Here is a 13,529-nt window from a genome sequence, read left to right on the forward strand (position 1 = left end):
GTTGTAGACGCGTGCGGCGCAAGCAAACGGCAGGCAAGCTCCAAATCCGTCTAACAAGTGGATTAAGTGCGCGAAACATGTCACCAACAGCCGGCAGACAGTAGATAGGCGAGCGGCCGCGCTTCGTGTAAGAGCTGTGAGTATGTGCGCGCAATTGCTTCGGTTCAAAAGTGTGCTTGCTTGTGTGGCGCACTCACATGTCACTTGTGGTTACACGGTCGACAGTTTATGGACTCAACTCAAGCCGCCAACCACCAAACCTCCTAACTACTAAGGCAGCGCGACTTCGTACGTTATTGTTGCCGCGTATTGCATGTAGTGCCGTGTAGGCCGCTGGCGCCTCTACATCTGCCGCCGCGCTTCCGCAGTGGCAAGCACATGTCCTATCGCCGCCGCTGCTCCAGTTCTGCGCACTTTTTACGCTACTTTTTTGCGCTATTTCTTCACGCTACTCAACATTCATTATCCGTACCGACAGCACACCAATGCGCTGCTTCATTTTGCATGCAACGTTGCGTTTGTAAAACTCTTGTATGCGCTGTCGCCGCGCTCAAGTATTGACATATGCTGATTTGCTGGCATCACTTATTTTTTATGGATCCCATATAGTTTTGCATCCTTTCGCCGAGCACTGCTAGCATTAGAACGAAGTCTGCTCATGAATACGCTTTGCTTGGCAATCCTTTACGACGTGTGTCATTTTATAGCTGCTATGGCTATTGCTGCTGTTGTTTTTGGCTTGTAGGGATTTAATTCACTAAGCGTTCGTTAGGTTAACGAATCGGCGTGGCGCTTCAGTATACATGAACTGGTGTTGAGCAGACAATTACCGACAGAAATGTGCCATGGAGGCGATTACTGATAGAGGCACGAAGTGGACGTAAGAATAGACGTTTGGAGCAAAGTTTGTGGAAGAAAAAACTTAAGTTGTTGTGTGGGTGAAAAAAGGACTTCTAATTTACGAAACGCCACCAAGTGGTCTTTGTGGAGTATTTTCCTTCTCTGCTCTTTTATCGCATTTTCTGTTTTCGCTTGGTGTTTAGCACGTGCGAGTGCTTAACCCGTTAGTCAATTGAGCATTTGAGCGCCTCAAAACTAAGCTTTCATTAAGCGGTTTGATGAATGTGTTCTAATTGTCGGCGTATTTGAAATTCTTGTATTGTGTATGTTTTTTTAATAGAACTTTACTTTCTTTACAGGGGAATGGGACCTAAAAAGCGTCTCATAACAGCAGCTGCCGCCGCCGCTGGCGCCACCACTACGGAGCGTCAGCAACGCTCGTCGAGCAACCCAGTCACAACGGCGAAAAAACGTCCTACACCGGGCAAAGCACACAGTTCACCGGTGGCGCGTAAAGCGATTGCCGTTGCCAGTAACGCGACGACGGTGAAGCGTAGTACGCACGGTCGGACGCCGTCCCCAGCCAAGAAACAGCAAACAGTGGTCAGTAAAGAGCACGAAAAAATTAAGGAGGCCGAGAAAGATAATAAGTTAGAGAAAACGGAAATTGAAAGCAAAGTGTCCGAAAATCTTGACACGAATCAAGGCGAAGTGGTCAAAGATATTAGCAACGCTGAAGCTGCTGAAGAAAGCTTAGCAAAGAATCAACTGAAAACTAACCTGGAACAACCTGAGGATTCAGCTAGAAATGTTGCGCATACAATAAAGTCTACGAAGCGTACGCCCTCTCGAGAGAATGTGAAAAAATCGAACACTTCCGAGACGAAAGAAAAGTCTTCCTGCACCACAAACAAAAAGGTGGAGTCAGAGAAGCAAAAGGCTGATTCAGAACCACCAAGCACATCAGGCACTTCCGCCAATAGCAATAAAAGCAAGGTGGAGGATCGTAAAGATGGGAAGAATAAAGCAATAAGTAAAATGCTCAAGAGTCTTGATATACAAATAAGCGGTTTCGATAATATACTGCCAAACGAGGAACGCATACAAGATACGCTAAAGTCCTCGATATCAGAGAACGTGAAAACGAAGTCGCGTGCAGCTGCGGTTAAAGTGATAGCGAGCTTAAATCCGCCGAAATCGAACATAGCGCGTATTAAAGCACGACAAGAAGAAGATAAAAAGGAGAAGGCTAAAGAAAAGGAAAAAGATAAAGACAAAGATAAGGATAAAGATAAAGATAAATATAAAGAAAAGGGAAAAGACAAGGGTAAAGAGAAGGAAAAGGAAAAAGTGGAAGAAAACCATTCAAAGTGCAAAGAAACAGAAAAAATAATTGAAGCCGCAGAAGTTCGTGAAGAAATCTCAAACATAAACACAGAAGAATCTCCTATCACCCATGACGAAACGCTAAAATCGAATAAGCATACATTAGACTCTGTCAAAGAAGATAATACGAAGAACAGCGAATCTCAAGCGGCTCCCAGTGAAACGGATAAAAAACCTACTGCCAAAATGGCACCCAAAAAAAAAATAACGGCTAAGCGTGCCAATAAGACCGACGCCAATCAAAAAAGCAAAAAAGCGCCTTCTCAAAAACCAAACGAGGATGACTCCAAAGCACAGCAACAAAGTGGTAATTGTAGAAATGATGCCATAGTTGGGACACCGTTAAAGAAGAGACTACTTAAGGCCAAACTTATAAAGAAATCTACTGAGGAGGTCATGGAGAAAAATGCCGGGACCAGCATGCCAACAGAAGAGAAGTCAGAACCACAAGGCTGCAAGGCAGTAGAACCACCTGATCCACCGGACAAAGAGAGCGGAGAAATAAAGGCTGAAAAAACTCCTAAAAAGACGCCATCGCCGAAAAAAGTAAAGACGAATCCAAAGAATCCAGACAAGTGCAATATACAGGAACCTGAGAAGACAGTTGTAAAACCTTTAGACCTAATAGAGAAAGAAGAAACATTAAGAATAGTATTAGATGCGAATACAGAGGTAGTGCAAATGGATATAGAAGAAATGCCGGTTTGTGCAAGCGCTCCCAAAGAAGTGGAGCATAAAACGGAAGAACTAGATGTTAAGCCGCAAGAAGCGGACGCTGAGATTGTGAAGCAGGAACCACTGAAACAGGAAGAAATCTCTGAAAAAGCCGGGAGCTCTGCCCCGTGCTCACCACTTATTGGAAAGAAGCAAATGTCAAATATTAAGCACAGATTACAAAGCAAGTACAAAGTGCCGCCAGTGAAGTCCAGCCCCACTGCCAAGATGGCGGGTAAGAAATCCAAATTTGCGCAAAAGTTGGCAGCTGATAAATCAAACAGTTCTGCTGCCAATGATATCTATGACTTTCGTTCCGGCTCTGAAGAGGAGGATAACATTAAAATGGATCTTCCTACATTGAAGAATTTACGTGAATTCGCCGATGAGGAACACAAAACCAAATCCACCAAAGAGAGCGTCAAGAGCAAAGAACCCTCAATGGATATCGATCAAAAGCAAACAAAAGTGGAGGAGACACTAAAAGAGGAACAGTTGCCAGAAGCAGTGACGGAAGAGATTAAAAAGTCAATGGAAAATTCTGAAACTGAAGAAAAAGCAAAAGAGGACGCTGATGAAAAAATAACCGACGTGTCACATAAAGCTGAAGATGATTCTAGAGCTGTTGCTCAGACTACACCTAAAACTAAAAACGTAGTCAAGTCTAAGGTAACAAAGAAAGTTTACAAGAAGAAACCCTTGATAACAAAGAAAGTTATAAAAACAGTCAAGGGAAAAATGTTACAAAAGACGGAAAAAACAAAAGTGAAGAGTAGTAAATTACAAAAAGATTCCTCCTCGGCAAGCAGCGACTCGGAAGATGAAAAGAAATTAATCGACTTTGGTCCTAAACGTCATCGCATGGCCTCACTAAATGCCTTAGCCAAGGTACAGTGTCTCTATGAGAACGAATCACGCACGGCATATGAGCTGGGTCTGTCAAAAGCAACACAACTTCCACCCAAGATCCGCACTGTGGATGGAAGTGAAGATGAGAAGGACAAAGAGAAGGATAAGGATAAGGAAAAAGAGACGGATGAAAAAAGCAAATCAAAGAAGGATAAAAAGAGTGAGGAAACTAGCAAAACCGATGAGCCACAGAAAGCTGAATCAGAAGATGAACCACAAGAGGTGGAACCAAAGCGAGAATTGCGTCATGTACCGGGCGGCCGCGGACTCGGTAAGCATTGGGAATTCGAGGAAAGTGGTGACACTGAAGATGAGGAAATAGACAAAATGAAACTGAAGCGCAAGAAATTACAGAAAAAGTTGGCGAACAAGAAAGAAAAGGAAGCTGAGAAATTGAGAGAAAAGGAAAGAAAAGAAGAAGAAGCCTCGAGTAGCAAGATTTCCAAAGCCAGGGAAGACAAAGACAAAGAAAAAGAGAATCCCAAGGAAAAGGATACTATCAGAGTAAAGCGCAAGTATACAAAAATTAAGAAGCCATTGAAGAAGATAGTAAAATTGAAGACCGATACTTCCGATGGTGGGGAAAACACCGAAGTAAGCGATAACGAAGACAAAGCCCGGGATAAAGATAAATCAAAGGTGCAAAAAGCAAAACTAGAAGCTCGAAAACCGCCAAAGAAGCGCAAGCGCATGTTACGCGAGGAATTAATTGGCGATTACAAGGGCATTTTGGCGCGGAAACGTATGGCGAGTTTGAATGCCAGTGCCATAGTTGCGGCCACTTACGAGGTGGAACGTCATCTTGATAAAAATCTCGCCTATGGCAGCTACGATAGTACCGATGGTGAGGAGAAAACTTCCACGCCGGCAAAAAAATCCAAGGATGTGACAAAGGACTCCAAGAAAGCGCCCACAGCCACATTAACAACCGACGAGGCTTTGAATACAAAAGATACTGGCGAAGTCACTGCCAATACTACTGCTGCAGCCAATAGCTCGAATGCGTCTAATGCCAGCGGCACTGCCAGAGAGTCGTCGAGGCCGTTGAATTTGAATGAAGAGAGCAACGACTCAAAATATTCAAAAGAAACCAAAGAGACAAATACAGATACAACTACCACAGCCGGTTTTCGCGATTCGGGCAGCACAAAGGACGCTAAAGACTCCAGTCGACCGACCTCATCCAGCGTCGTTATCGTACAGGATACCGACGTAACTATCACGGGTGTGTATGTGAACTCAACAACGGGTTCAAGTCAGGAGGCATACTGTAAAATGCAATACCGTGTGCAATCGAGTGTTACCGAGGAGCGAGTGTTGCGTCCTAGTTCAGTAGATCCACCCAAATCTTACACGCCGTTGAGCGCGCTCTCTAGCATGTTGCCGCCAGGTGCGTCAACAGGTGGCGCAATGAGTGATGGTAAGTTATAAAGGTCTTATCATTTTATTTGATATTGATTTAAATTTTTCTTCACCCGCTCCATACAGCGCAAGTGTCACCTCCACCACCACCTCCGCCCACTGCGGTCGGCAACACCTTACCTGAAGCACTCAGTGGAGCTGGCATGTATCACGCCAGCGATTTGGGACTACATCCCGAGCATGGTGCGCCCGAACATGGCCCACCACCACCCTCTTATGCAGCCGCCGCCGCTGCTGCAGCTGCTGCCTATCATGCACATCATATGTCGCCAGCTGCAGCCGCCGCCGCTGCGGCCGGCATGCATGTACATCATCAGCATCAATATGCACACGCACACGCGCATCAATATCCACAAGTAGGCGGTGAACATGGCATGCATGCTGGACCACCAACCACAGCTGGTGGTCCGCCACCACCGCCGCCACATCTCTATCAACCACCGCCACCGTCACATTACGGACCGCCGCCACCACCACCGCCCACATCGAGCGTGGTTGGACCGGTGCGCTGTGATGTGGTATCGCCACCACCAACTTATCGCTCCAGCGTCTATGCGCCACCAACTGGACCGCCACATCAACAGACAGCGCCCAGTGGCCTGTTGCCACCGCCACATTCCACGCTCTCCATGACAGCGGGCAGCGGCGCGAGCGCCTTCTGCGCGCCCAACATTCATCATCATCAAGCACAGCATCAGCACCAACATCAGCAGCAGCAACAACAACAATCAGCAGGACCGCAACAGGACGCAAGTGGTGAGTCTCCAAAGCAAATTACTTTATATTTATTGTTTATTTATATATATGCTCATAAATATGAAAAGGGTCACTAACATTTTATTAACAACAAACCCAACAATGATCATAACTGTAGTTGTATAGTTTATATACACAACTTGTGGTTACATTTCAGTTAAGCTCTCTAATGCATTTATATTTTGTCTTCTCGGCTATTGCTGCTTTACTTCATGCTCTCTACCTCGCCCGCACTTTAACATTCATATAACCTCCTCTTTGCCTGCTAAGTAACGACACAGTTCGTCTCTCCTCATGCCAATTAAATTTTTAATTGGATCTCGGTTAGGTCGTGTTCTTCTGCTCTTGTGCTTAGTTCATCCGGGTTAGTTGAGTTGAAGCATTGCGAGCGCCGTCTTTTCAGCCGCCGTGCCAACTTAAGTAAAAGCTTTTTAACCCCTAAAGTGACAGATTAAAGAGCACAGAGCGGCGTTGCTATTCTATTTTGCTTTTCTGCTGTACTGTTATATGTTATAGGTTGTGGTGAATCTAAGAAAATGTCTAGAAAATAGCAACGAAGGTCTGAATTTATAAATACTGTAGTATACAATTATACTTTCAATTTTCCGATTCCAAGAAATGAAAAAATATCAATTTTAATTATCTTTACACCATTCTGTAAGGCTCGCCCTCACTCCATCCGACCTAATCAAAACGCAAAGGTTCCCACTATCTCTCTCACATATTTACCATGTCTCCAAGTGTCGCTTCATGCATATTCAAGCGTGCCTGCTTATGCTTTGACATTCCGTCAATTTAATAGTTATGTGTTCACAGTTCTGTTAAGGTTAGACCACACTGCTGTCTTGCTTTCCACACACGCCCCTTGCGCACATTCACACACAAATTAGGGTACTTTCGTATTTGCATTAAATGCGATTTAATTTATCATTATAAGCGTTACTCGTTCGCCTGTCGACCCAAATGCCTGACTGGCTGACTGCCTGACGAATGAGCGTGTTGGGAATTTCGCTTAACAAGCTGCCGAATCTTGTCAACATAATTTAATGGCTGCCAGTTTGGCAGGTGGCAGTGTTGTTGATTTTATAGCTGTTATTGTTGCTTTAGTAGTATTAGGCTGATTTAAGCACTTAAGTGTATGCTAAACATACATTTGTTTTCGTGCCGCTCATGCTTGTTGCTATTGTTGTTGTGTAATGTGCCAATAAAATCGAAATCTGTGTTAATTATTGCTTTTGCGGTGACACTTCAGCTGTTGGAATTTATGCACTAAGACCGTCGGAATGTGCTTCTGTATATAGACTTGCGGTAGGCAGTATCAAGTGAAGGAAAATATAGTAAGGAAATGTGGAACCGAAGTGGAGGTTGAGATGCTTCCAATTCTTTCGATTTTATGCTAGTGTCTGGGTTTAACTCCAACTTTTTTGAACCCTTGATATTTTGATATCCAAATTTCGTCTCCAGATCAGAGCGGTTCGGCCTTTCCTTCCACTGCCTTGTGGATTTCAGTCGATAGTGTTCAGGGTGATTGTGTCTGGATCTCGTCTCAGCACAGCCGAACCAATCCAATTTTCTTTTGAGAATTCCAGTCTGTGGCACCCTTTAATGCTGGGTTGGCCTTCTTTATTCGGTTGGTGATGTGTCTCTTTGTTCCTCCGTTTGCAGAAATTATACTTCCCAGGAAACAATAGGGTTTTCAATGCATTGTCGAATTCTAAATCATTGATTTGGATGTTCTGCGCATCGCTTGGTTTTGTCTTAATAAAGCTTAAATTTCTCGCTGCCCTTGCCAGAATACATAACACTCACCGGTTCTTCCAAGAATATCCCGATTTGTATATTCAAATATTTAAATACTCACTCAAAGAAATTTTTTGTCAATTGGTAGCTGTAATCTGCACACATGGAATTCAAGAAGTTGCTTTGGCGCCTAAAATTATACTTCACAATTTTTTGCACAAACATTTCCGCACACTTTCAAAAACTTTTAAATTGCTCTGCACTTCTAAAAATCTGTATCATTAAGTATGCGCACCTAAAAGTATGCTTCAAAAGTTTAGATCACTACTTTAATACCCAATCAGGCAATTACTGTAAAATATTTCTATTTGCGCTCTCTAAATTAATTTTCACGCACGATTAGTGTTTAATTGGCAGCACTTAAAGTTTGCTGAATGTGGCCATGTTCGTGGATATGGAGTGCTCACTGCATTAATTACTGTTCATTAAACAAAAAATTTATGTAGCACCTAAATGTGGGCAACATGAAAAGTATTTTAGTTTCAGAGAAATTATTGGACGAAATTTTAGTTTCTGCAGAGAAATGAAATAATCAAATTGACACATTCTGCAAAGTCTGCTTGCCGTTTTGAAACCATTTTACACTCCCCTATGTATTTGGTATCTTCTTAAAATTCGTTTTTTTTTTTACTCGCTTGCTTTGGAAACCCGCCGTGCCAATTCATCAGCGGCTAAAGAATGTTTTCAGCTTCTATTTCTGCAAACTTAATGTTAACATTTAAAAATAAAAACCAATAAAAAAGAAATAAAAGTGTCTCAACTGCTAAAGTTTGCGCCCAACGCGTTAAATATATAGCCCACAAATGGGTAGTGCGAGAAAAATGCGCAACTCGAGAGGAATCGGCAACAAGATGTGTGAACAAATTAATGAAATCAATTTGAAAAGTTCTGCAAATCTCACACACACACACGACATTCGCAACTCACAGGATGCCACAACGGCCGGGACACACAGCCACACACTTATAAAGCGGATAGAAAGCAATATATAGTGACAACCGGCAGACAAACTTAGTGCGCTGCCTTAAAGGTGGCTGCAAAGCTTGCCTCGAATTACAAGTTGTCTATTCACTACGTTTGTTTTTGTATTTCTCATATACTATAAACGTCCTCACATACATATATACACAGCTGCAAATGAAAATGGAAAGGAAAAATAAGTTTCTCAACATGAAGTTTATTTCTTCATTAAAATGTTTTACTGCTTCAATATTACTTTTCGATTTTTCTTCCACCCTCTGTGTTTTTTTCTTTGCATTCTACATTCACCTTTGTTGTTTTATTTATTGTTGTCACTGCTTGCTGTGCTCTAGCAGGAGTTGCATCAAGTTTTCAGCGCGTTTGTTTGTTTGCCAAGTGTTGACTGCAAGCAGCAGTGCTGCAATATGGATAGAAGTAGTTAAAGTGTTAGTTGTATAAAATATTTAGGTGTAAAGTATCTCTGAAAGCTCGTCTCACATATTCATGCGCTTATATAGATTTCGAAGTTTACAATTGTAGCGATTAAATTAAACGTGAGTGCCGCAAGTACAATTCAATTCAATTGTAGACAATTCAAGCGCATCTCAATACTGGCAGTGAGTTGAGGTGAAAATGTGCACCGAACTCTACTATAATGGAAAATGCACGGACATGCATACATATACAAAATAATTCAATATAAATTGTGTTATAAAGTTTAATGAGCTCAATGCACGAAAATATCAAATGTGTTGTAATGAGAGTAAATATTGAACGCCAATATTTAATATCGAAAATCGATAACCAACAACTGTTTGGTAACATATGACTGTTTGATAAGGCGCTGTTCATATTGAATTTTTAATGAAAAATAAATAAAATATAAAATTGGCGCTGTCAGAAAATAAAAATATTTATTTATATTGACTAAATATGAACCGCATTTATTTTTTATGCGATTTTCTATTATCACACAGCACAAAAATATTTTCAATAATCTACGTATCCAATCCAACCCACAAATATACAGCAAAGTTCGTTCAACTCTGTTCACGCTATTTTAGTTATTTTTTCTCTATAAATATAACACATAAAATAAGTTGGCTCTTGAGCGCTGTGGATTTAATGAAATTATTATTACACTTATAACTTGCGCAGCTCACCGCCTGCTGTCCTGTGGCCGCACACACACGTGTCCAGTCGCTTTTGTTAGTGCAGTGCTGAAATCAATTTAATATTGACATAGCGTGTTGTTGTAGGAATTAACTTGAGTAACTTGCCAGCCGCTTGGCATGACTGGCAGGCTGCGAACGACGCCGTAGAAATTGATATACTCGTATTTAATTGCACCTTTTCTCATTTCCTTTGATTATTTTGTGCGCTGGCGAAGAATAATTGAAAAAATGCTGATTAAAGTTGGTACGAAAAAGTAGCAAGCGGATTAATGAGTTGAGGAAGCTGCTCTAATGCGAAGATATTGACTGATTTCGCAAAGTAATTTCGAATATGAGCGATATATAGCTAAGAAGTGGAAGCAGAAAGAGCGGTTGGCTAAAATAGAAAGAAAAAATAGAAAGGTAGTGCACATATTGTCCAAAATTTATGGTAAAGGAAAGTTCCACTTTCTAACTTATATTACTTTTCCACCTCCCTCCGCTGTTTGCGCGGAGTACGCAAATTGAGCGAGAAAGACGGCGTTAAAAGCAAAGAAAAATAAAGAAATATGTGTAATAAATAACAGGTGCCAGAATTACAAATGTAACGCTTATAAAAATGATTGCCTAACGGTGAGCAAACAAAAAAGCAGGGGCAGACGAAAACAAATAGCCAAAAGATACGACGCAAACTGCGTGGCATTAATATCTCCAGTTTTGTGTGTGAGTTTCTTGAGTTATAAAGATAAACGATATATAAATCAGTTAGCACAGCAACGTTTTTTTTTACACCCAATTTTTTGAATTTGAAAATGTGGCCTACATGCAGGCGCAATCACTTCAAATGGCGCAAATCAATTTCTGTCATGCATTTTCAAAATTGAATTTAGTATTTGTATACCACTTGCTTTGATTTGCTTTTGTTCTTTCACGCCCAAGTAGCGCAAAAGTGAATAAAACTTTTATTGCGCCTAAATGTAGGCAGCATTAGCTGCTTATCATGCGCGCCAGCAAAGGGTTGCAGCATAATTCTTTCAACTTTGTTTTCTCCTTTTGCACCGCATTTGCCATTACGCTTTTCATTATTTTATTTCATTTCGCTCTTATTACATTTCATCCAAAGTTCAAAAAGAATTTCTATTAACGCCGACAGTATTTCATCATTTTAGGCGCGGCCGAAAATAAAGCACACACGCGCGCGCACCTAGCTGCCTGAATTGAAAGCGCATAAGAAAGCAGGCAGTAAGCTGCTAAACTAACACGAATGACTTTGTTGAGTGCCGCCCACCCGCCGACTGCCGGCAGCAGCGTCAAACGGTCGTGTAAACGAAAACGGAAAACGACAAAGAATGACAGGGTATATAAAGTAGGGAAATTCTAAGAGCGCCATGTTAGTGTAGGCAGTAAAGAAAGTAAGCGGCGACGCGACGCCGCCAACGGCCTATTTGCCATGCAGCTTTGCATACTTTTAAGCGCGCACAAAGCAACCAACACATAGCGCTTGCCATGTAGATTTCACTTGCTGCCTGATGATGACGGTGTGCTTTGTAGTTCGCATAAATAGTAGTAGTAGTTGTTGTTGTTGTTGCGTCACAGCTGTCCTCGTTACTTAACATGGCTGGCTTACAGCGCTTTGCCAGTAAATGTTTTTGTAAATGAGGACGAAGAATGGGGCCTGCGCTTGTCTAAATGTGTAGTGTATTTTTATATGCCTTACGGTGTGTGTGTGTGTGTGCGCCTCACTGTAGTATTAGTAAAGGTAAATGACATCAATAGAGGTTGTGTGGGGAAAAAAGAAAAAAAACTGAAAAATATGTAAAAATAAAAAGCGTATAGCAAGTAGGTAAAAGTGGAAGGAAACGCTCGCTAAAAGACGGTGGAGCAGCAGGCGCGGCAGCAGCTGAAAATGGTGGCAAGCGCCCCGCTATTTTCATATGCAGCGCAGCATCGGCATACAAACACATACACATTAAAACAGCGCAGTAATGTCGGCAAGTTATTACTTCCTACTGCTGTGCAACGCTTTGCCGCCTAAATGTATGCTTTTCAAATAACTGAATGTAGCGTTTAGCAGCGTTGGCTGGTAGTACTTCGAATATTTGCCGTTAGGCTACATGCGCGTACACCCCAAACACATACATACATTGAAATGGAGGCTTATTACAACACATCAGCATATTTGGCCAGCAACTAGGCTGAAAGTGGGCGGGTTTTTGGTGGCACGTATAGGTGTGCCTGCGTTTAGGTATGCGTGTGCCTTAATCGCTACATAAGCCCTCAAATTACTAAGCATTTATATATTTGCAACAATAGTAGAAGCAGGCAATTGTTTGATGAAAAGCTCTACTTAGCTTACTTTTCAGTTGTTTGCATTGTTTGAGGTGTTTGGTTTTTATTTTTTGAGGAAAAAAACATTTTTAATTCGATTTTTTTTAATTCATTCCGTAGATATTTCTCTAGATGTTACAGCTCGAAAATTGAGCGTAGGTTAGATTAGGTTAGATGGTTCAATGGCTCTGATGGCAGGATATAACACTGAGACTGCTACTTACATTCCTTCGTGAAGTCAGTTAAAAACGCCTGTAGTTCGATAGGAGTTATCGACAAAGCGCCTTGAACTTATCATAAATCTGCTTGGATGCTTTATTTCTATTTCCGCATTTCTATCCATGTGAGATGGATGTCTAAAAGTATGTATGAGATACGAGTGGTTTTTGCCTTTTTATCGCAAGGCAATTTTTCCTTTCTCCCTTGGAAAACCTTTAAGGTTTCACTCTGCCAGATCTAGAATACATTCCACATTTTCCTTGAAACTTAACGCGCCTCTTATGCAGTCAGTTTCTCATCCCGCCATACGCTGAAGTTGAAAGCACCCGAAATTTCCATGAATGCCATCAATGTCACTTGATTTTCATTACGCTTAATATCCACTTAACTTTCTCTTATGTCACCGCCAAAAGTTCAACATATTTTTTGAGCTCTTCACCGGATTTTATTGAAGCCACGCCACACTTTGTCTGCTTAAATGGCATTTGCACTGCCATACGCCGCTTATTTATTCACTGCGTCTTTATGGCGAATAATTAAAAATATTTTTAAGTACTCTGTAATGAAAGAAATTAATTTCCATTTTTTGGTTGAGCAAAACAGAGGTGATATCGGTCAGCCGTGCTGCTGGCGCTACTGGATTTACGGTGGCAATGTGCGAAAAACCGAAATAAGCGCAATGAAGGCAGAGCATGAAGCACGGCTGCTGTGAAAATCATTTGACTTGCACTTAAAAAGCAATAAAATTCCATTAAAACGCGCCGAGTGACTGCTTGCCGCCAACTTGCCGCGTTTTTCAACTCCTTTACGAGCAACGGCCAATGGATGGCGCTGCTACTGGATTTTCTCTTTTATATAAGTACACAGCCCTTTCAGCGCTTTCATCGCTTTCAACGGCTGTCACGAAGACAGTCATGCGTTACCTGCAAGTAGCGGTTAAAGTAGACCGCATTAAATGCAAAAATCTGCCTCGACCGCAATAAAACGAAGAATAATGTAGGAAGTGGCAGGTGCGTTGTCAACTTTCAGGCGCAATCCAAC

The 13,529-nt window shown here is 41.9% G+C and overlaps 1 protein-coding gene across 1 annotated transcript in view; it reads left to right on the forward strand.

The window, feature by feature from the left end:
• Positions 1–13,529, forward strand: part of LOC105226124 (titin) — a 180,234-nt gene that overhangs the window by 9,566 nt on the left and 157,139 nt on the right. The window contains exons 2-3 of the mRNA XM_049454744.1: positions 1,200–5,269; positions 5,338–6,027. Of these exons, the coding sequence (XP_049310701.1) occupies positions 1,204–5,269; positions 5,338–6,027 (4,756 nt within the window). The 5' untranslated portion in view covers positions 1,200–1,203. The remainder of the gene's footprint in view (positions 1–1,199; positions 5,270–5,337; positions 6,028–13,529) is intronic.

Source organism: Bactrocera dorsalis, chromosome 4 (genome assembly GCF_023373825.1).
Source record: "Bactrocera dorsalis isolate Fly_Bdor chromosome 4, ASM2337382v1, whole genome shotgun sequence".
Lineage (NCBI taxonomy): Eukaryota > Metazoa > Arthropoda > Insecta > Diptera > Tephritidae > Bactrocera > Bactrocera dorsalis.